The sequence below is a fragment of the Citrus clementina genome, unplaced genomic scaffold (genome assembly GCF_000493195.1).
Source record: "Citrus clementina cultivar Clemenules unplaced genomic scaffold, Citrus_clementina_v1.0 scaffold_9, whole genome shotgun sequence".
Lineage (NCBI taxonomy): Eukaryota > Viridiplantae > Streptophyta > Magnoliopsida > Sapindales > Rutaceae > Citrus > Citrus x clementina.
The window spans coordinates 30,215,554-30,239,654 of record NW_006261964.1 but is presented as its reverse complement, the minus strand read 5'-3'; the positions used below and the strand labels follow the sequence as shown (position 1 = coordinate 30,239,654).

Sequence of the window (24,101 nt, the reverse complement as noted above, 5' to 3'; positions counted from 1 at the left end):
CATGAATTGACTTGCCCTCTTTTGAAAAACTTCGCCATCCATGAGGAGTGAGGACCATGACTTTCTTTTAAACCGAAAGTATGAACAGAGAAAATTTTCACTTGGCAAAAAGAAAAGTTAAAAAATAAATAATAAAGAAAGAGCACAAAAAGACACATATCCCGTGTCCGACGCAAAAGTAACAATCGGAAAATCTTTTGGTGTTGTACGAATGACACGTTTTAGACAAAGATTAGACTTATCGAAAAGTCTCTCTTGGAAGCAGACAAAGGTGTCTGGGTCTAATGAAACTACTAGGAACTGCAGTTAAAACATTCATATATGTACAAAGTGACAAAGTCAAGTCTTGGATCATTTTAAATTGATTATAATGAAGAATGTTTTCGAAAGCTTCATAGTGACTTCTGTTCTAAGTAAAGCATCTATTGTTTTGACCTAATAATGCATTGACCGACCGGCCAATTAGGGCATTGGTTGCCATGTATCAAACAATGAACTTAATGATTTTGTATGAAACGTTTCTAAGGTAGTGTAAGAGCAGGTTTGAGATTTTTAATGTTTAATATTTTATAGACAGATGGTCGGTTTTTGTATATGATAAATCCAAACAAATAAATGACGAACTACACATAGCTAATGGCAAAGATAAAAACTTTTCTGAAAACACTGATAATTATAGTGAAAAAAAATTATTTTACTCTATTGTTAAGTCAAACTCTTTAATTTCTTGCGCTCTATTAGAAAACTCCTCGATGATGGGTGTCGAAGCCAACAAAAATAAATTTCTACTCTAAATAAATTGTGTATAGTGATTGAGCAGGGTCGTGTCCACAGAGATCGGTAATTATTTAAATCCTTTTGAAACGTAAAACATAAAATGGGGAAATTGTTGATACTAATAAAAATTAAATTAAAATAATAAGAATGCAAATTAAAGTTGTAATTCAAATTGGTGAAAGCTCTGGTTGAAGGAATTAACTCAGCTTGATTCGACTACTAATCATTAATTCAAATATAGATTATTATTACTTATGAATAGACTGGTTATAGCTACTGAGACCCTCTAATAGCCAATCTCTCCTTAACTAGTCGATAACCAAGGTACGACCGTTGGTTATTTCCCTAATCAATAGACAACCCTAGATACGATCATAGGATTTAATCAATTGACAGCCTGAAAAATCAGAGAGACCCAAATCATAATCAACACATATGATGATTCATTTAAATTAGATTGTTTATTCTCACAACACAACTCTCTACTATGTTATTTGTCACAAACATTAAAATCTTCATATGATGAATCTTTTAATTGACAATAGATTAAGTTGGTAATTAAATAGTGGCCAATTACCTAATTAACAAACATAATCATGAAACTAATTCAGAGAATAAACAAATACCCAAAAAGCAATAAAACAATTAAAGCATAAGAAAGATCTCACGGTAATGATGAATCAAAGCTTCATTATCCTTCAACCAAAAAAATAGGTTTAGTTTTTCATAGAGAGAAGAGAAAAATTAGATCTAGGGTTTCTTTTTTTCTCCAATCTAAATCCCCTATTTTTCACAATAGATTCCTCTCTTAAATACTCTCTCTCTCTTCTTCTCTAGAATTCTATTTAAAATAAAATACTAATATCTGAAATATTAAATTCGTAATTACAAAAATAACTAAAAATACAAAACACGTTAAACTAAAAACTGCAGGTCCGCAGTTGACAGCACGCGCCCATGCCTTATCAACAAAGTTCTTCTGACGCTCATAATTTCTCTAAGAGAACAATCATCCTTAAACATCATCTTATAGCTCAATTTTATCACCAATCAATAGAATTGCACCTATAAAAGTAAAACACAAGTAAATCACTATTATTAAGTGCAAAACATCGATATTAAGGAAAGTAAACAATGCAAAACTAGTGCATAAATTGCACTCTAACAAATATATTTAATTTATAAGGATAATGAAATTTTCAACAAGAAATCTTTGTATTTAAAATCAATAATCATTGTTTACTGTATATTAATAGTTGACTTTTTAAATATGAGTAACAAACTATTGAAAATATTAGTAAAATGAATGACATAGCAAATGTTTCACCATTTGAAATATGATTTTATATCACAACTTTATAAGTAAATTATTACTTTTAATTTAATGACTATGGCAGATTATATTGTTATCACAACCACACACAAAAACCATCTCCCTTCAACAAACTCAACCACCTCTGTGTATACCAAAATTTCCTAATTTTTGAAATCTAATGATAAAAAATCATTTACTAAACTTGACAAAAACCTTTGTTAAAGCTGCATGCGAAAGTGTATATGTCGTTAACGATTTCTGGTGTGGCTCAAATCATCTGAGGAGCCGTTTTATAATTTTAATTTTATGATTGGGGTTACTATTTTGATTAATCTGATGATTCATTGTTTGTACCATGCCTTAGACAAAAAAAGAGCCGGAAGAGATCACTGTAAAATAAATAAGAAACATCGAAAGTGCCATTCAATTCTAACAGATATCGTTTAAGAAGACAAAATAAAATCATATAAAATTAAAAGAGTCTTTTAATTTTAAAACAAAAAATTGAGTGTAAAGTCTCTGATTAGTGCTTTAATGCTTCGATTTGATTCTTTTTATGTTAGGTCACTTTTAGGAGTTAATTTGGGTATTCTTATTAGTAGCTACTCTGTTTTGCTCTGTTTCTTGATTCATGTTTTTTTAACAATGCTATTAGCTTCATGTTAATTTTTCTATTTAAATTGTTCCCTAAATATTTAGATTCACTACAGGCTTTATGGCACTCAAATAGCTTTTACATGCAGGAAGTGATGAGTATTCAATTGAAGAGAATCAAATGGATGTTAAAAATTGCAAACCGATGAAGGAACAAGTTTCTGATTATATAATCTATGACATTTTTCCGAGATTGGCAGCGGAATCACTTGTGCGTTTGCGATCTGTCTCTGCAAACTGGCGTGACATTATTGACAGCGTTTCTTTTGCTAGCAAGCGTTAATCAACACGAGCTGCTGCTGATGATGAAGGACCTCACATCCTGCTTGTTGATCACGAGGACGCCGTGCATTCGTTTATAAGTGGTGGTAATATCATCAAGGAAATTCCAATCTTAGAGTTCTCAGAGGAATCTAACGCTGTCGAGAATATTGCTAATGGTTTATTGTTCTTTCGAAAAAAATGGAATCTAGGGGAATTCTTTATATGCAATCCTCTCAGAGGAGAAGTTTTATAGATACCACAACCACTGGCTGTATCAATCGGCATTGGCACTTTCAGGGAACATCTGGCATTTTATGGAATGGGATTTGATTCTACAACCAATTCTTACAAGATTGTTCGGGTATGTGAACTGCCGAGGTGTGGTTTATTGTGTCGCTTACCAAGGTCAATAGTTGAAACCAAAGTTTACACTTTGGGTACAGCTTCATGGCAAGTAATCTCTTTGCTTTGCACCATATTGTCTACAGAATGTATCTGCATGTGGAGACATGCACTGGTTGATTTGGAACCGTAGAACTGATGGAGCACGCATAGTAGCTTATGCTCGCAAGCAGCTATTTTTTCTTGATATTGAAACAAACCGCCTCTGGTACATGCAATGCCCTTTGCCAGAAAGCTATAAATTTCACAAGAGCCTATTCGGTTATACAGGAAACACTCTTTCTCTGAGATACTTTGGCAATCCAATTGCAGAGTTTTCAGATAACCTTATGAAGATGGCTTGTAGCGTCTATGTTACGCCACATACTACAGCTGTTTGTATTTCTCAGTAGTTTGTAATTCATCTCACTGTGCTTAGTTCATACTTTCATGTGAAGATACAATTAGCATACACTTGTCCTGTACTCTTTATTTCCTGAAAAATTTTGTTATCAAGTACCTATTGTAAATTACAATGTGCAACAAAGCGTAAATCTTTTTGTACAACATAGGGTGGATGTACAACTAGTCTATGATTTCAATGACATGTAGTACAGTCAGTAAATCCTACTTTTTCACACTAAGATCAAATTCTGGATAGTTTTTCAGAGCAGCTTTCACTTTCTCTTGCAATATACTGACCATAGAACATATTACAGTAAAAATAATGAAAACATATAAAACATGTTTGGTTATCTATTACAAACAACCAAAGTTCTTATGTTATTAAACCAGGTATAAAAATTTGTTTAATGACAAACAAAAGTTATTTAAACCTGTTGAAATACTGCTCAGTTCAGCAGTTGACCAAAACACTTGCTGACTTTCTTGACAGATGGAGGAGTTGGTTAAAAATAGTTTGCTTCGGTTATCTGCTTGTAGCGCAGTGATTCTTGTATTGTGTTATTAAAGCCTGAAGAAAATAACCCTTTTGTACTTCTGTTCTAATTACGTTTCCCTGTTTTGATGTCGAATTTAGCTTAACAAAACCCATATTATTTAAAATTTCCTCCCCGTCTTGCTTACATCTCAAGCTATCGTGGCTATTTTGGCGAAAAATAGTTTGTTCTTGGGTACTCAAAAGAGTATAAAACCGTATAGGATTTTAACAAGAACCTCCAAAACAGTTACAATCATGCGTATACAGCAGCGCAACAGCTTTACCTTTGAACGTGGGACAGGGGATGAGGGTTGATACCTCAAGTTCAGGTGACATTATGTACTGATATAGAAAATATACAGACTACTGTTTCTTTCAACATACATGCTCCACAGCAAAATAAGCTTGCAAATTACAAGGAAATTTTGTTAGAAATAACTTGAATAGAGGTTGAATTAGTGGCAACCGGTAGATAGCAGATTGTTTTATACATATTATTCCTGATAACTTAGATTGGTCCACACTGTAGTACATAATGCATTTTGCCGTGCAATGTCATTTGCACATAGAGCAGTAATCATACTTTTCAGATAGATGTTAGCCCCACAACAAAACCACGCATATAATTTATAAACCACATAAATGATAAACCTATTGCCAGATGTATGAGCAACAAGATCAAACCAATCTATTGTTCATCATCGATGAGCTTAATCATGTCCACTTACACTGATTATATGTTGGCCTTACAATGATTATATGCTGGCCTTGGGAAACTTGGATATCCTACAGAAAAGTAGTGAAACTTCACGTTCTGATACTTAAAAGTTACTATTTCATTAAAAGATTTAGTTGCTGAAGAGTGGATAAACCTCAGCTGCAAGTCCCACTCAATTTCCTGGGTAGAGTTCCACGAGTTCTTGTTAGTCATAGAGACCTTAGTCGTAGAGACCTAACTGATTCATCATGTCATTGAATACAATTTTCAAGTCATCAGCCATAAGCATAAAGGCATCAACATTTGTAAGTGCTTGAATGGTTCTGTTTGACTTAGGGATGTCAAATGAGAAGCGGTCTCTCAAAGCCCAGTCAATAAGTTCTTCTCCATAGAAGTCGCCATCTTGCAGAAGATCTTCTTTCCTTGTGTTTTTGCCATCATATCTTTTATGATCAGAGCTTGTTGAGCCACTTTGTATATCCTTAAAGGTGTAGGTGCGCAGTTTGCCTTGCACTACAAAGATCATCTCGTCAATTGGGTCTCCTTCACGAATCAAGTGAGTGTGCTCGGTGAAGAAAGTTGGTTTTACGCAATCGCATAGAGCATCCAATGTTACTTCATTTAGCTTCCTGAACCCTTGTACCTTGATAAAAATTCAAGAAAAAGGATGAGAATAAATCTGAGACCCAGCTATACGAGTGTGAACTAGCATTCAAGGATTAACAACTAATCTGATGGGTGAAATGCCAAAAATTACATTTAATTTCTATATCCATTTCAATTTCCCAAAGCTTGGTTACTAATGGAAAGGAGCCCTAGATAGACAAAAAGAAACTCACTTTCTTTAGCAGATTCCAGCAAAGTTCGCGCTTTAGTTCTCTTCTGAGTTCATTGGGAAGATTATTGAGTAGATTTTGTACATCAATGTAATCAGTTTTTCGCCGTATGTATGACTTATATTTCTTCACCTTTTGCTGGAGATTCTTGGAGAGCTTCTGAAAGGGCTGCCATTCCTCAATCTCCCGTGGCTTCAATGTCATCTCCTTTCCTAACTTTAGATATCTCTGTTTGACAAGAAGTACGGTTCATAAAATTCAAATTTATTCCATGGTTCAACTCAATCATAAAAAAAACTAAACTGAGAGATTTAAAAAAAAAGGAAAAAAGTAAATAGCAACCTGCATATTTCCTATTAGAAGGGCAAACAACAGGAAACCAGAGCTGACAACCAAAATCACAAAGATGTTTTCCTCGACATTGCCACTTGTTTGCAGATTGTGACCTAAATTACTGCAAAAAAACAAATCCGATTATAATATATCAGAGAGTGATCTTGAAAGTTGTCAATTATAAATGTTTGAAAGTAATGAAATTTGTATGGTAGATGACACACTTCAACAAGTGAACTGAAAATATGACCCAACTCATGGAGGGACTGCTAATAGATGAAACAGAATGAAAATTTCAGCATCCCAAAATAAGACAGGAAACTGTATCCATAACAGAAAAAATTAACTCCACAGGCCACTCACAGTGCTGACCTAATGAGTACCACATAAGACAAAACTAAGTTGTCACATCAACAATGGTTATATGGTCCGGAAAAGTCTATACAAAGAGTTACAATCACTCAACTAGGGTATCAATTGTACTCCCATTCGCTTTCCTTCTACATTCTCTTTCTCTAATAGTACCCGTGACCTGACATACCTTCACTCTCTCTCAAATTAACTATCTAGAAGAATGTTAATAAAATGAAGGTATATGAAAGTTCAGGGTGAATGCTTCGGTCTGCCTAGCAGCATTAAGGAAAAACCACAAGCCACTTGAGTAGAGCACTCAGAACAGAATAAATGAATAGGCAGCAGATAATTGCACAATAAAACTGGAAATGGATCATCAAGAATAAAATTTCTTGGTATATTGGCTTGGCTCAGTAAGTGTAAAAGAAACAGCAATTGCTTTGGCACAAACCAATAATCTTAAGATAAGAAAGATACATCACCAATGACAAATAGAGAAAACCACATCATCCCACCTGCCACCAACAAGAATAGTATCACCCATGCACAAACCTGAGATTTTGCAGGCCCCATATAAAACAATGTAAAATCTTTTGCAGAAAGTTTTTCCCCTCCAGTATACCAGACTCAAGAGCACCATGGAATATTCCAAAATCATGGATTGTCGCATTTCGCGTCTTCATTGGGCAGAATTCATTTAAAAATGTATAGTCTTCTAAATTGTCATGACAATTAAAAGAACAATGGCTCCGTCCAGTATAATTTATGCAGGCTTTCGTCCAGCATTCAGTTTGTCTTTCTATAGCCATAAAATACCATAAGCCTCCAAATACCTAAAAGTACCAGCAAGTCAGTTGTTGAACAATAAGATGTGTTCAGGTGAGAGAAAGCTTGAGAAATAATTGTACGTGTAATGATATCGAAATTTCAAGGTAAATACTTACATTAGCAGCTTGCAGGTAAACGAAAAGATTGAATGCAAATCTGGCCCATGTAGCTGTAGCATGTTTGCGTAAACTCCTCATAGCTGTTGAAAACAATGCATAGATTCTTATAATCCTTGCCACATATTGGATGAAAACAACATGCTTAAAAGACCTCACTGAATCCACAAATTTTGGGGCGCCCATAGTTTCAATGAGAAGAGTTCCCGCCATCTGCATTGAACAAAGCAAACCTAAAATGTTAATAGAAACCAAGATAACCATCTATATATTTATTAGTAATAGTTAAAAATAACTGTAGAAGAATCTATCTCACCTGTGTAATGGGAAGGAAGATTAGAAAGTCAAATATGATGAAGCACCATTGATTTTTGTGTGAGTTCTCTCCAATATGCATCAAATAACTAGCAAACGGAACGCAAACAATGATAAGCACATGAATGACAAGAAGAACAGAGCTGAGCACATTAACAATGTCCAACAATTGGTAGTGCAAATCAAGGCACTTTTTCAAATTATTGATCACAGGAAGGTAGAAAAACAAAGGATCGACTGATATTACAGTCACAACCAATATCATTTGCATCCAATCAAAGTACGGCCACCGTAGGAAAATATTTTTCATTTTGTAGAGTAATCTTTTGACATTGGATGTTGTCAACTCTGTAAAGCCACTAGGTTCATAAATTTCGAGAGCAGAAGATGGATCTCTTTTAGACTTCCCGGAAATTGAAGCGCCACTAGGTTCATAAATTTTGAGAGCAGAAGATGGATCTCTTTGAGACTTCTTGGAAATTGAAGAGCCACTAGGTTCATTAATTTCGAGAGCAGAAGATGGATCTCTTTGAGACTTCCCGGAAATTGAAGAGCCACTAGGTTCATCCATTTTGAGACCAAAAGATGGATCTCTTTGAGACTTCTCGGAAAATGAAGAGCCACTAGGTTCATAAATTTCGAGAGCAGAAGACGGATCTCTTTGAGACTTCGCGGAAATTGAAGAGCCACTAGGTTCATCAATTTCGAGAGCAGAAGATGGATCTCTCTGAGACTTCCCAGAAATTGAAGAGCCACTAGGTTCATCAATTTCAAGAGCAGAAGATGAATCTCTTTGAAACTTCCTGGAAATTGAAGAGCCACTAGGTTCATAAATTTCGAGAGCAGAAGATGAATCTCTTTGAGACTTCCCGGAAATTGAAGAGCCACTAGGTTCATAAATTTCGAAAGCAGAATATGGATCTCTTGTAACCACTTTCGCCACACTGAACAAAACGCAAGTAGTTCAAAGATCAGTTCTTAAAATAAATAAAGCCTATTTTTGTTATATATTAATGGAATGCAAGGACAATAATTTATATTTCGGCGATCCATCCTAAGGGGACTTCAATGTCTTTAAAACCTTCGGAGGAGAGTTCCAATGATCTTTATTTTCACACTGAACCGTTTAGGTGGAAGCGTCCTTTTGTTCACTTTGCCTCGTTGAGGTAAAGGTGTCTTTTCATTCACTTTGCTTTGTTGAGGTACAGGCGTCTTTTCCTTCACTTTGCTTCGTTGAGGTACAGGCGTCTTTTCCTTCACTTTGCTTCGTTGAGGTACAGGTGTCATTACCTTCACTTTGTCTTGTTGAGGTAAAGGTGTCTTTTCCTTCACTTTGCTTCGTTGAGGTATAGGCGTCTTTTCCTTCACTTTGTCTCGGAGAGGTACATACAGTGGCGATGGTCTTCTCTTGGGAAACCTGAATTTCCTGTAGAACATTATATAGCAATCCAGTTAGTCAATGATAAAACTAACCCTAAAATCGAACACTAATCCAAATGACAGCATAATGATTGCCTTCTAGTATAATGCCGCCAGGCCAATTGTATGACCAATGCTGCCTGATTCATCTTCTCATTGAACACAATTTTCAGGTCATCAGCCATAAGAGTAAAGGCTTCAATATTTGTAAGAGCTTCAATGGTTTTGGTTGACTTGGAGAATTCAAATAAAGAGCAGTCTCTCAGAGCCCAATCAACAAGTTCTGCTCCATAGAAGTCAGAATCTTCCAGATGATCCCTTTTCCTTGTGGAGCCATTTGTTAAATCATTAAAGGAGTAGGTCCATAGGTTGCCTTGCATCACGAAAATCAACTCATCAATTGGGTCTCCTTCCCGGATAATGTGAGCGTGCTCAGTGAAGAAAGTTGGTTTGACACAATCACACAGAGCATCCAATGTTTCTTCCTTTAGCATCCTGAACTCATGTACCTTGATAGATATTCAAGAATAAGAATGAGAATATATCCCCTCCCCAGCAATACAAGTGTGGACTAGTATTCAGAGGCTAATAGTTACAACTTGTTATGGCTACTAACCTGATATGCTAAAAATGATGTTCAATTTCCATTGGCTTGGTTACTTATGAATAGCTATTTGCGAACTCCTACTGTATTGAACATTTTGTTTTATTTCCTAGTCTTCTCTCCAAAATGTTGGTAAGATATTAGTTTCTTCTTTGCTAATTTCATAAATTGATAATCAAAGGAAAGAAGTGACAAGAAAATTTTATGTCTACCACGAGCATAGATGAGCAATTCTAGAGAGATAAAAGAAGCTCACTTTCTTTAGCAGATGCCAGCATAGTTCTCGCTTTATTTTCTTTCCGAGTTCCTTGGGAATATTATTGAGTAAATTTTCTATGTCAATGTGATTGGTTTTTCGCCGTATGTAAGGCTTATACTTCTTCATCTCTTGTTGGAGATTCGCGGAGAGGTTTTGGAAGGGCTTCCACTCCTCTATCTCTCGAGGCTTCACTGTCATCTCCTTTAATCTGACAGTTCTGGACTGTAGATATATCTGTTTGACAAGAACCAAAGTTCATGAAAATAAAACTTCATATAGTGGTTCAACTCAAGCATATGAAAGTAAATAAAGACGTAACAACAAAGAAAGACATAGAAACCTGCATATTTCCAATCAGAAGGGCAAAGAACAGGAAACCGGAGCTGACAACCAAAATCACAAAGATGTTTTCCCAGACATCGCTACCTGATTGCAAGTCGTGACCTAAATTACTGCAATTAGTTAAATTCATGAGGCATTAATCTTACAAGTTGCAACTTCCATATGTTTGAAAGTAGTGAAGCTTTATGGCAGATGACAGTTTGATAAACGAGAATAAGAAAATAAAAATTTTAAATTTAAAAATATGGCTCAACACGTTGAGGAAGGGCTTATAGATGCAACCAAATGAAAATTTCAGCAGAAGAAAAGGAATGTGTTTCCAGAAAACATAAAGTTTCACAAGCCATTTACCATAATCTTGCAACAAGTACCAGATAATAAGCCAACACTCAGTTGCGTACATGGTCAGGAAAAGGCTATGTGAAAGCATACCCAAACACTCAACCAGAGTATCAAATTAATTCCATTCTCTATTCAACTTCATTCCCTTTATCTCTAATACCAATGACCTGTTTTAAACCTCCATTCACTCCCAAATCAATCATCCGAATGTGATTGAAAATGGAGATAGGTGACTGAAGCAGGACAATGATAAAATAAACAGAGAGGCAGTAGACATTGCACAATAAAATTGATAATGCCTGAGCTACAATTGGTATTCTTAATATATTGGTATTGTTAAAGAACGGCAATTGAATTGATCATAAAAAAATGATGTTAACATTAGAAAGATTTATCACCAATGACAAATGGCGATAACCTCATCACCTGAACATACTTCCACCAGGGAGATAAGCATCATACGTGCACAAACCTGAGATTTTGCAGGCCCCATACAAAACAATGTAAAAGCTTTTGCAGAATACTTGTCCCCTCCACTATACCAGACTCAAGAGCACCATGGAATATTCCAAAGTCATGGATTGTCGTATTTCGTATCTTTGTGGGACAAAATCCATTTATATATGTTCTATCTTCTTCTAAATTCACACGACAGGAAAAGTGACAATGCTGTCCGGTATGATTTATGCATGCTTTCGTCCAGCATTCGGTCACTCTTTCTATGGCCATAAAATACCATAAGCCTCCAAATACCTAAAAACACCAGCAAGCCACTAATTCAACAAAAAGAAGTGCAGAGTTGAGAAAACTTGAAAAATAATTGTACATCAAATGGTATAGAATTTTGCAAGGAAAATACTAACATTGGCAGCTTGCAGGTAAAGGTAAAGGTTGACTGCAATTTTAACCCATTTAGCTTCAGAAAGTTCCGTTGAACTCCTTACAGCCTTTGAAAACAACGAGTAGATACTGATAATCCTTGCCAGGTACCGGATACAAAGAAGAATTTTAAAATACTTCATTGGATCAAAAAAAATTGGGTATCCCTGTTTTTCAAGGAGAATAATACCCGCCATCTGTTTATAACAGAGCAAATATATGATTTTACTAATAACGAAGATAATTTTATCATATTGTGAGTAATAATTAGACATAACTCTTGAAGAATTGATCTCACCGCTAGAATGGAATAGTAGATTAAAAAGTTGATGACGAAGCCCAGTGGATTTTTGTACGAGAGAAATATAACCATATGAATGCAAATAAGAAAAAAGCCGAGCACGAAAGCATTCTCAAGAAATTGCTGGTGCATATCGAAGCATTTTCTCTCATCGTTGATGACGGGAGCATAGAAATACAAAGCTTCGACTTGTATTTCAATCACAGAGAATATAATTTTCATCCAATCAAAGTACGGCCACTGTCGTAAAAAGGTTAACATATCGGGCATGGATGTTGTAGACTCTGTAAGGCCACTAGATTCATCAATTTCGAGACCAAAATATGGATCTCTTTGGAACTTCCCTGAAACCGAACCTTTTCGATGTTTAAGCTTCCCGGAAGTACCTTTCCCGGTTCTTGTCCGAAGGCCTAAACAAATCACAAAGTAGTTTAGAGATCAGTCCTAAAACACCAAGTACAGCAACTGAAGACTAATGTTTCAAATTTCTTCTAGCAATACAGCAAACAACCACTTACATGATTCAAAGTGGTAGAAGGATCCTTCTGATTTTTTGCAGCAAATTAGAGCCAGTAAACCTTCTGCAGATTCAATACCATCCTCTATCAGCACTTCGTTCAATATGAATTACGAAAGTCTTGGTTGATATTGTAGAAAGTAAAGAAGAAATGCGTTGACCTAACATAGATGGGTCGATTTAGATATGTGCCAGTCAAGACGGCCAGGGCTATACATGTAATTAACACCAAGTCGAAGACCCAAGTAAACTTATCATAGACCAATTTTTTGTAAGAAAATTTTGAAGAAGGAAAACGTTATTCTCATTCCTATGGTTTTATACAATAATTTATTTTATTTTATTTTTATTTTTAAATAATAAATTAAAATATTTTTTTCATTAACTCATCATTAGTTGAATGTTATTTATTAATAATGTATTAATACTAAAAATAAATTTTTTATTAAAAAAAATTAAAAAAAAATAAAAATTAACATATAACTAAAAATAATTTTATTTAATCTCACTAAATAAGAAATACTGAAAAAAATAAAAATTTTTATTTCAAGTAATTCTTTTTTCATTTATTTTTATTTTAGCGCCATGAAAGCCATATAAATCCTAGATCTAAGTACTAAAAATATCACAATTTTTTTATTCATATAAGTATACTCTCTAATTACTTGTAAAATGATTTAAATTGAGTTAAAGATAAATAAGATATTCAGTACATGCAAATACATAAAAATTAGTGGTATTTTTTAGTTTTTTTTAATAATTTAAAGAATAAAAATATTTTGTTAATTACAATTTATTTCTTATCATAATTATTCAATGATTATATCAAACTATATCATCGTTGATTTTATTTAAGAAAAAATTAATGAATTTTGTATATTTTATAGTATTATTTAATTATATAAAAAATATTTTAATATATTTTATAATATTTTAATAAAAAATTATATTTTATCTTTAATAAATTATTAATTAATAATTTTACACTGTTAATGAATTAATAAAAAAATATTTTAAATTATTATTTAAAAAATAAAGATGAAATGTGTTATTAAGTTAAAACACAATGATGAAAAGTATATCCGTCTCTTTTCCCTTTTGGAAACGTGCCTAAGCTGCAATGCCATTATTGATTTTTCAGAAAACTGCTTGACTGTTTCTGTTTGACTGTGTGTTGACTTTAAGTAGACAGATATATCCTTCTCCCCAATAAAAAAGGGAAGAAAGGTACATTCCCAAAATGGCCCTCACATCCACGGCCTTGAGTTTGAATAACAATACATGAGTTTGACAGGTAGGCTTCTCAGGTGGCCAAGGCCATATATGTAATTGACACCGCGTCAAAGACTAAAGAAGGCTACTGTATTTGACAGCTTTTTGATTTTTTTCCACTGGAGTAGTGATTTGCCGGATCTGAAAATTTGTAGAAACCACAGTATGGTTCCTCTGCTTTGATCTTTACAAAGTAATCATGTAAGTGATTAGTTGCTGTATTGAGCTTGAGCTGTTTCAAATATCTTTTGTTAAATTCATTCTAATAGTGGATGCATATGGATAGAGCCATGAATCATCCTTGCAACTAACGGTCTTGTTCAAGTTTTAGTTCTGCAGTTTACATTAAGTAATGAGAACGCAAACTTTCAGGCCATTTAGACGGGGCACAAATCTGGACTCAGGATTTCTACAAAGAGGTCAACGTCTAGCTAGTAATGGTTACAACATCATGTCCACAAGCTTGGATAATCATATTAACAGAATCGTTGACCCACGGGGTCCTTTTTGGAATTGGATTTGGCTTGCAGTGCGTATAATCTCGACCTCTTTGGATCCTTTGTTCTTCTACATTTTTGTGGTCAATGATCATAAAAAATGTGTTGACTTGGACATAAAATTGGCGATTATAGCCATTTCTCTACGCACGATTTTTGATTTCTTTAATATAATTTATTCTAGCTCGACTCCGCATAAGCATAGTCGAGCAAATGCAAAGAAATGTTTTTACTTGAATTCCTTCCTCAAGGACCTTCTCTCTTGTCTTCCAATCCCACAGGTAATTAAGGGCGACTCTAATGTAGCTTAGTGTTCTTATATGTTTATATGTTAATGTGCAATTTGTTTACATTAAAATGACTGAATTTGATGTCACTTCTGGACACTAAACTTCTTGTATTTTGTCCAGCTGGTAACTTCAATTATCATTATAACATCAAAAGGCTCGGGTTTTTTTCCTGCAATGGTATGGTTGAAAGTTGTTGTTATAGTACAATATGTGCCGAGGTTTTATCGAATCTATAGGCTATATGCGGTAGCTGAAAGTACTTCAGGCATTCTTGCTCAAATGAAATGGGTTAAATCTGCATGTTGCATTCTTATTTACTTACTCGCTGCTCATGTAAGTTAATTCAAGATTTATCTGTTGATTTATATTTTAAAACAAAGAAAAAAAAAACCTTTTGCCATACATTTGTTTTTCCCTAAATGTTTGATCAAAGAGTGACCATTTGCTGGTAATTTTAGGTTTTTGGAGCTTTATGGTATTTTATGGCCATAGAAAGGGAAACTGAATGCTGGAAGAAAGCGTGCAGAGAGCATACTGAATGCTACCAAAATTCTTTTCATTGTTATGAAACTGTTGGAAACTACACATTTCTAACTGGACTTTGCCCTACCATGATACAAGATACAACAATGTTTAATTTTGGAATGTTCCAAGAAGCTATTCAGTCCGGTATGGTAGAGGAGAAAGCTTTTAAGAAGAAGTTCATCTATTGTTTTCGATGGGGCCTCCAAACTGTCAGGTATGTGCATGCAAGATACTTCATTTTTCTGCTCTATTCTCTCACATTGAGTTAATTTGATCATTCCGGCTTTTTTTTCAATACTAATAGATAAACAAGACCAACAATGTCATCTCCATATTTAATCAAAGTCTTCCAGATGATTTGTCAAGAAATTGTGGAAGTGTAAGAACAAATTACATGACATATGCCATATATTCTTGGAGAGAGCACCATGATCTGTGCATGGTTTTCTGAAAATACTGAAAAATGTTAACCAAAAAAATTGGCTATTTCACTGAAGATTAAGGTGAAATATTGTTTTTGATTATTCTTGCTATTGTCACATTATATTGTTCTGGGTCACTTTTGGTCATCTAAATGTCTGTGGATGCCACCCAGGCCTTTGATTTAGTGGTGAATCTATGTTCTCGCCAAATTGAGAGCATGAACTCAAGCTGTACTTGAGGATTCTATTTAACTAAAAAAATTTCCTCTCTCAATTAAAAATTGGATATGAGTAGACATTTCCTCAGTAATAAAGGTGGAGTAGATAAGTTTAAAGTAGTCCTTCATAGATTTTTTATTATATTATACATATAAGTGTTAGAAAAAAAAAAGTCTGTGCATGGTTCTTGGGTTCGTTTGCCCACACATTGTTTGATAGAAGCACTAACAGAGCACAAGTAACCGCTTTTAAGAAGTGTCTACAGTAAAACCTTTGTCATTGTCAGCTTTTCAAACACCAACACCATCCCTATTTAATCATGTCTAACAATATCCTAAGCCAGTTGTTGTTTGAGTAGCATCAATTAATTTATAATTACCTTATCTAGTCGGCTGGTGTAACTTTGTTTTAACAAGTATTAACTTTTAAAACTGTCTTGTGGGATGTTAAGCTTTCTCTTTTCTGCTTATTTCATTCTTATTATAGACTAATAACTTTAATTTGGTTCCCTTTCTTTGGTAGACAACTTGTATCTCTTAGCATCTCATATTACTTACCAAGTTTAAGATCCTAGATTTTCTTGAAGTCCAAGAAAGCTGTTTATGCCTTATGATGTAATAGTGCAACATAATAAAGTACTAAAACCCTCACCAAATAAGCACTACATATGTGTGTGCATGTGTTTGTGCGTGTAGAGAGAGAGAGTCATTCTTTCCTGCGGACATTCACAAGAAATAAAATGCGAATTTAGTGTTTTACGCAGAAAATCATTTTACAATGAAGTAAATCATTTTTTAAGCCATAAAACTATGAACCTGCACAAAATTTAGTGTAAACATCCACAAGAGGGAATCTCCATATATACATAGAGACCGAACCAAGTATTTAGTGTAAACATCCGCAAGAGGGAATCTCCATATATACATAGAGACCGAACCAAGTACGTGCTGTTGCACGTTCTATTGTGTGTGTCGGGCCACATGCCTTGTCATTTTCTGACGTTTAACAACTTGGCCAATAATTCAGTGACATATGGCCAGTCGTACACAATAACGTGCCTGGCAGTGTGCACTTGATCAATCTTTTATATATATAAGGGAATTCCTTAACATATTAATTAAGGGACAAATTAAAAGATAAAAAAAAAAAAACTCAAATCACTTTATTGAAATTTGTATTTTTTTTTTTAATTTTTTAGAGTGTCCCTACCTCATTATGGTATTATATGAAATCTAATTATGTGCACAACTACATGTCATGATTTTGGTTGCTGGCGCCCACAACCTCTTTAATGAAATCTTGTCACATGGCCCATCGCATGTGTGACGACACGCACCTGATCACAACTCATATATTACCTATTCTTGCATCTATAGTTTGTAAGATTAATGCTTGATATGTTACATTGTAGTTGTGCGGGTCAAAACCTTCAAACAAGTACGCACGAGGGGGAAAACTTATTGGCAAGTTTCATTATCATTGCTAGCTTGTTGCTACTTCTTCTCGTACTTGGAAATCTTACGGTCAGTATGTTTTTTTTTTTATTCTTCTCCTAATTAATTATTGTATGCTTAAGATGCAACAAAGTAAAAGTACTATCATTTTATAAAACATGTTTCTTGTTAAATAGATATACTTGCAATCGGGAACCATAAAATTAGAGGAAATAAAGTCTAAGGCACGAGAGATAGAACAGTGGAGAACATTTGAAATGCTATCTCAGAGTCTCCAACAGAGGGTTAGAAATCACCAGCAATATGTATGGCAAGAAATGAGAGGTATTGATGTAGAAAATTTGCTCAATAATCTTCCAGTCAACCTCAACTGGGAGATGAAAAGTGAACTTTGCTTAGAAGTGCTCAAGAAGGTAAATATTTAGTTTTGATAAAAGTTTAACAGCTTTAAAAAAAAATTGCTATTCTGATTTTTCTGCATAAATTTCAATTTACCCCCACTTAGAATGACAGCAATCTTCTTCGAGGGGGCATAAATTGGTTTTGGGCTTGGGTTTAGTAATAATAACTTGAACCTTTTAATTGATAAATATACAAACAAAGATGTCACAAGTAATTAAAATATAAAACTCTTCTTAAGTTATTCAATAAATAACATCATTAAAAAATGTTTTTTTCTTAGTTCTAACAATTTTATTTTATAGTGATTTTATTGTATTATTTAAGATATAAAATTGTTAACTTCATTTTATATTAAAAATATTTATTTATAGTGCCACATGTACAAAAAAATAATTTTTTTGTTTAAATTTAAAATAAATATTCCAATCTAATTCATCAATCTACTTATTGTATTTTTTTTCTATTGGATTAGCTTTGAACACCTCTAATCTTGTTTATAATTATGAACCAAAAAATAAAAATACAAATTTAGAGTCTTCATGAGAGATAAGCCAAATAGTTGAAATCTTGTAATGAAAACAAGAAATCTAAGAATGGATTTCCCTTGTACTAATCTTACGGATGAACTTGCGTAATTTTTGTCTGTATTTAGGGCAGAGAGGGTTTGTATACTAACAATAGTCTAAGACTCAAAATAGTTCCTAAATCTTACACCGTTTATTTAGTATTACAATGCATAAAATATAGAAGAATATTGCCTGAATTTTTCTCCTTGCTAGTCAGATCTAAAATCTTTCTCATTTATTGTTTTGGTTGTGTTTAAAAGGTGCCAATGTTCCAAATGATGGGGAAATCAATTTTGAGTGAAATGTGCAAATGTCTTAAGCCAGTGCTTTATGTACAAGAATGCTGCATTGTCAAGGAAGGTGATCCAATTTGTGAGATGTTCTTCATCACACAAGGCACGCTATTGACCACGACCACTAATGGCGGTAGAAATACAAGTGTCTTTAAGAAATATCTTAGTACTGGTGACTTTTGGGGTGAAGAGCTTGCTACTTCAGCTTTAGATCCCGATCCACTCTCAAACATTCCTCACTCAAATTGTGCTCTTATTAGCGTTACAAATGTTGAAGCCTTTGCCATAAATACTGATGACTTGAGGGCTATTGTTTATCAGTACTGGCAGCATCGCAATCACAACATGCAACCTCTAGACATTTTCAAGTTTTACTCCCAAGAGTGGAGGACTTCAAAAGCTTGCGTAATACAAGCAGCTTGGTGCCGCTATAAGAAAAGGAAGCTTGAAGGATCTCTTTATGCAAAGGAGAATATTTTGCAAGATCAAAAAGCCGAGGCTGGTGGAAAACCATCCAAGTTTGGCACTGCCATTTATGCCACACAATTTTTTACTTATGTGCGTCGATCTGTAAAGCGCAATGGTGGTCTTCCCGGAGGACGTGTCAATATCACACTTGCTGCTTCAGAAACAACCAGATCTTAGGGTAAATACTTGTAAATTTAGATTATTTGAGTTGAAATTGCAAGGTTTGCTGAAAATAGGAAACATCAATTTCAATTGTAGATTAGCATGACTAATGCACCAAAAACCAAATCCAAAGCAATTATGAAATTCTAGAATACATTATAACCTTTGTATTTTAATTTATTTAAACTACCAACTCTACGAATTTAAGAAACTTGACCTTGATTTTAGAATACATCTATGTCTGTCACCTATGTGGAACATTAACTCTGGCCACTGGAAGAAGAAAGTTCAGTTTGTTTTTGTTCTTTTGCAATATCATTCATTTGTTTAGAAAGGTCTTACGTTAACAATGTGGCTAAAATTCTTTTGACTAAGCTTAGGGACGTCTAACGTGATTAAAATTCTGTTCAGTTGGTTATAGAAATAAATTTTAGCATGTAAGGGCTGATTAATAGCCTATCTTGGTAAGCTCATAACTAAGTGTACAATGAATCAATTTGAGATATCTTTGATTCTGTGTGGTCGTTGTAATTCTAGATGAGATCTGTCATCTTTATATTGACGAATGAAGCCGTCGCTGATCATTTATCACCATACATATAGGCTTAGTGCCAATCTACGTTAATGTTCTGTGTCATTGTCATTTGTCTCTGTTTGAATTATTCTTTCAGTTTTCTTGCTTTTATCTGAGTACTTGTTCGTCTTTGATCGTCTTGTGTGTATCTAATTGCCGAATCCAGTGAAATCTTGATCAAATTTGTTACATCTTATATTGGAAGTGGCTTAAATGACTTATCTATTTCTTATGTATCAGCCAACCCAGTAGATATTTGCTCTACTGTAAATGAAGTTATGAATGTCTCATCCTTTTGTCTTATCTTAAATCTCAGGCTTTCCAGCTAGTTTGGCTAAATAGTTCTACTTGATTTTCCTAAAATAGCTAGTTTCGCTTGAGAACCACCAAAATCGTTGGACTTCACGGGCTTTTTGTTCCAGAAACATTGTCGATTGGCCGCCATCCTGTTTTTGGTAGTATGTGTTAAAGCTATAGAAACTGTTTCAACTTTAGATACCGTCTTCTGCATAAATGAAAGCAAAGAGAAGCTCTATTTATTGGCCAAGTGGTCAGTGGAAAATTATTTACCTATATATGAGTTTACTCAACGAGAATGAGAATCAGGCACAAGAGTCAATAATTTGTTTACTTTCAAGATAAGGAGGGGGGAACGAGAATCAAGTTGGTGTGAGACCCACTAATTTGGGAATGATTACTAGAATGGAGAAGATCTATTGTTCTCTCTTCTTCTTTTTTTTTTCTTTTTTCTTTGGTTACTTGTATATTAATTTTTCATTTTTGTCTTTCTAATTCATGACAGATAATAGTCTTGCTGAGCAAAAGATCTCAAATTGCATATTGTAATTCATGAAAAATATATGTCATGTTATGTAAACGAAGTCGAATGTGTAAAAAAACGACATCGTTTTACAATGATATTTTTGTAATTTATCATAGACTACTTAAAAATTAATAACTCAACAACTTAAAATAACATTGCTTTAAGCTATGACAGTATCTGTCATGCGGTGCAAACAACATGCTATTTTGAGTTCTTAAGAACTTAAATGACATTTATCTGTCATTCGTTTATGTCAATTATCCATAAGTCATGAATATGACATTAATAAGTCATATACGTTATGTATCACGAAAATGTCATTATGACATGATAGACTCGTGACACATAAGATCAGCGTTTTTTTGGTGGTGAATGTGTAGATTCGAATAACAGTTAACAAATATTGATGAAGAAAGAAATTCATTGGAACCATAAACTTCGAGACTCCGAGTGCTGGTACATCAATAACTAAAATCAGCAGCACCTGGACAAATTAGTTAGCACAGCAAGTGTAGTCTTCAGAGTCCGCAAAACTAATAATATTAATTACAGGCGATCATAAGTTATGACAACGGACGCGAAGCACATTCACAGTCAACTGCGGCTACCCAAGGGGCTTACTAGTACCATATCCAAAGACCAAATACATGTGGGTTAATTACCAGAGGGAGCGGAAGAACTACGAGAAGATCAATCAGAGAGAAGCGCCAGAAATGTTTGTAGTTAACATATCTCAAATAAACGATAGCAAAGATTGAATGGAGGACAATAGCAGTAATACGTGACTCTCTGTCGAAACTAAGGCACTGTTGCTCAGCAGCAACTGTAGGGACATAAAAGAACAATGGATCCACCCCGATAAACATCACACATCATATTAGAAAAACCCATTACCCGTGCCGCCTCCGCTGGTCAAGTACTTTCTTCACATAAAGAAAGCTTTTTGCCAAAAAAATGTTAAAAGCTCGGGCTAGTTCTTTAATTTCAACCCCTTGAAAATTTCCGGAAACTGGCTTTGCACCTTCCTCCAACCCCAAGTCCTGCGACCTGAAGGAAACATGCATTAGTTAGAAATCAGTTCATAGAAAAGCTGTTCTAGGACTAATTACTGATTAAATTTAATTAGCAAGAGTGACATATATAATAAAAAAGCCACTTACATGATCAAAAAAATTGAAGAAGCAGACTTCGAATTACTGCAAATTGGATTAGGCAATTTTCCATCAAATTATGCAAGTTGGAAAAAGTGAAGACTTGAAGTACAATTGTAGAATGCTTGGGAGTGCAACTTAACCAAGGTTCTCGGTTCGAGATTTGAGAACGTATATTGAGAGATCTTTGCCACTCTAATATCCGACTTGAATTTAGATTGGTCGCGGCTCAATATGATCTTCGGGTATAAGATGGATTAATACACAAAAAAAAATTGTAAAACGCACGTGGGCTCTGCTAAAGTCAGGGGGAAAAAACATGCGGGCTGACTTGGTCAATCCAATATTATTTGGATTCAATATTGAGAGGGACTATCGGCACCCTCTGATATCCTTTTCAAACCCCTTTTCTGTTTGTTTCCTCCTCAATTCCCAAAATAGCCTTTCTCTGTCATTTTTCCGCAAACAATTGCAGCCTCCTTTCAGTTATCACTCTTCAACTACTCCCACTTCAAGTTTCTTCTTTCCTACACGGTTATCACTCTTCAACCACTCCCACTTCAAGTTTCTTCTTTTTGTAGGAAAGTTTGTTGATAACAACCCAATATTTTGTATCCCATGCGCTTGATTTATTATGAGATTTCTATTTGTTTTAGTTTTATACTTTTTCAGTTTATGACATTCTATTTCAAAATAAATATGTATAAAATACACACAAGGTTCAGTTATCTCCTAGCATTCTAATAACGTTAGTAATTTATGAAAATTTTATAAATTATTTTTCTTACAAAAATAAATTGTTAAGTGAAAAAAAAATACTTTATATCAAATTCTTACTCTTTTACAATTGACTTTTTTTTTCCAAAAAAAAATTGCAACTTTTAAGAGCTTTAGTGGAGAAAGAGTCAGTGAGAAAAATCATATATGAATTTAATAAGATAAGATTTTACAACTAATACAATTCAAGATATAAGGGATAAAATTGTAAATGTATAACAAGAGGGGTTTTATAAGAAAAATACAGGGAGGGGTTTTATAAGAAAAATACAGGGGTGCCAATAGCGCCACTCTTCAATATTAAACTGATTTGTGTATGGTAATATATGATTAAAATTTAATTAATTTTATAAACTTATTTAATAACTACTAATTGAATCTTTTTAAAATATTAGTATCTGGTTAGTAAGCAGTATTGAATAAAAATCTAATATTTTAATCATCTAAGTCAACAAAAGACTTTGAATTCTTTGATCAACTAGGGAAATATAATATTGGCCAGCTTAAGCACAACTATAATAAAAAATGAAAAAAAGACTAAAAAACGATTAGGAAAAAAAAAAAGATCTATTCTTTTTAGGGTCCCATTTAGTGAGGGATGAGGATTAAGTGCACAGTGATTATTTTGCCAATACAAATGAAAAAGATAAAAATAAAAAATAATCTTAACCATTGATTAAGTGTTAAATAAAAATTCAGCTTAACATTAAATCCTAATATTTCATAAGACATTGCTATTTTCTTACCTTATCTTTTTTGAAAATAAAAAAAGTTAATAAATAAACTTAAGGAAGACATAATGAACTATAACACTATATGATGTTGAAGTGTTAATTGATTGTTTTTTTTTCTTTTACACCTTATAGTGTTATAATTAATTCTGTCTTTTTCTATTTAAATATCATTACTCAAACAAAGATTAAAAAAAAAAAAAAGTTATTGAGACCACAAATGTGAAACAAACACAAAGAGAGAAACTTCTTCAATGCTCCGATGAGTTACATAATTCAATTTTTAATTTTTCTTATATTTCCTCCATGAGCTTTGACCGTTCTTTTTTTTTGGTTTAAACCATCCGATTTCCGGCGACCGCATTGGGCCCCGACTAATTCGGATTCGGGGTGTAGTCACAGTTAAGGCTCTTTACCCCTCCCAAATAGTGTGTTTAGTGAGGATCGAACCCGAGAGTTCTTTCCACTTACCCAGCTTGCGCCGCCAACTGAGCCACAACCGTTTGGTAGCTTTGACCGTTCTTTAATCATATAGCTGATCTTTTTTTTTTTTCTCTTTAGAAAAAAAAAATCAACTCATTGATTAGTGCTTTAATCGCATGATTCTAATTTCTAGAACAAACAATTTCAGCCTTAGGAAGTTATTTTGTTTGTTCTTAGTAGTAGCTACCCTGTTGTGCTCTGTTTCTTGACCCGTGTTAATTCTGTTCAAATAAAAAGTATAGCTTCATGTTAATTTTCTATTTAAATTTATCCCTGAAATGTAGATTGATAATGGTTTGCTGTTCTTTCGAAATTAACGGCATCTAGTGGAACTCTTCATATACAATACTCCCAGAGGAGAAGTTTGTTGACAGATTACTCTGTCTAGCAACTGGTTCAATATTTTGTAGCCGTCATTGAACAGATGCCAAGCTCAGTGGTCACCAAATTTTCTTCAATTAAAAGAATGAAGAAGAAGAAGAAGGAGAAGCTCGTTGC

At 33.9% G+C, this 24,101-nt stretch overlaps 2 protein-coding genes across 7 annotated transcripts; one reads left to right on the top strand and one right to left on the bottom strand.

Moving 5' to 3' along the window:
* Positions 1-4,995: 4,995 nt before the first annotated feature.
* Positions 4,996-12,760, bottom strand: LOC18033223 (cyclic nucleotide-gated ion channel 1). 4 transcript variants are annotated; one of them, XM_024183984.1, is made up of 14 exons: positions 12,496-12,760; positions 11,975-12,387; positions 11,661-11,873; positions 11,270-11,550; positions 10,454-10,565; positions 10,111-10,347; positions 9,347-9,759; positions 8,913-9,257; positions 7,833-8,775; positions 7,517-7,729; positions 7,125-7,405; positions 6,228-6,339; positions 5,889-6,113; positions 4,996-5,692 (listed from the first exon to the last, which is right to left on the bottom strand). In XM_024183984.1, the coding sequence occupies exons 2-14, from the start codon at positions 12,245-12,247 to the stop codon at positions 5,270-5,272; spliced, it is 4,071 nt and encodes a 1,356-aa protein (XP_024039752.1). In that variant the 5' UTR covers positions 12,248-12,387; positions 12,496-12,760; the 3' UTR covers positions 4,996-5,269. The 4 variants fall into 4 exon arrangements, with proteins under 4 accessions (XP_024039752.1, XP_024039763.1, XP_024039758.1 ...); XM_024183995.1 differs by lacking the exon at positions 12,496-12,760 and having other exon boundaries at positions 11,270-11,570; positions 11,661-11,766; positions 11,975-12,053; XM_024183990.1 differs by lacking the exon at positions 12,496-12,760 and having other exon boundaries at positions 11,661-11,766; positions 11,975-12,053.
* A 1,000-nt stretch (positions 12,761-13,760) lies between these two features.
* On the top strand, positions 13,761-19,330 carry LOC18032736 (cyclic nucleotide-gated ion channel 1). Of its 3 annotated transcripts, XM_006422085.2 has the most exons (7): positions 13,761-13,967; positions 14,139-14,544; positions 14,674-14,886; positions 15,012-15,292; positions 17,131-17,242; positions 17,350-17,586; positions 18,402-19,330. In XM_006422085.2, coding segments are annotated over exons 1-7 (1,929 nt in total). In that variant the 5' UTR covers positions 13,761-13,965; the 3' UTR covers positions 19,080-19,330. The 3 variants fall into 3 exon arrangements, with proteins under 3 accessions (XP_006422148.1, XP_006422149.1, XP_024039782.1); XM_006422086.2 differs by having other exon boundaries at positions 13,761-14,544; XM_024184014.1 differs by lacking the exon at positions 14,674-14,886 and having other exon boundaries at positions 13,762-14,544.
* Positions 19,331-24,101: the final 4,771 nt, after the last annotated feature.

What these genes read in the sequence shown, in the direction of transcription:
- LOC18032736 (XM_006422086.2), top strand. Translation starts at nt 14,119, where the DNA reads ATGAGAACGCAAACTTTCAGGCCATTTAGACGGGGCACAAATCTGGAC. An exon ending in CTTGTCTTCCAATCCCACAG is followed by an intron (nt 14,545 to 14,673) that starts GTAATTAAGGGC and finishes TATTTTGTCCAG; the next exon opens with CTGGTAACTTCAATTATCAT. An exon ending in GCTTAGAAGTGCTCAAGAAG is followed by an intron (nt 17,587 to 18,401) that starts GTAAATATTTAG and finishes TGTGTTTAAAAG; the next exon opens with GTGCCAATGTTCCAAATGAT.
- LOC18033223 (XM_024183984.1), bottom strand. Translation starts at nt 12,247, where the DNA reads ATGCCCGATATGTTAACCTTTTTACGACAGTGGCCGTACTTTGATTGG. An exon ending in TGGCGGCATTATACTAGAAG is followed by an intron (nt 9,258 to 9,346) that starts GCAATCATTATG and finishes AATGTTCTACAG; the next exon opens with GAAATTCAGGTTTCCCAAGA. An exon ending in GCTGGAATCTGCTAAAGAAA is followed by an intron (nt 5,693 to 5,888) that starts GTGAGTTTCTTT and finishes ATTTTTATCAAG; the next exon opens with GTACAAGGGTTCAGGAAGCT.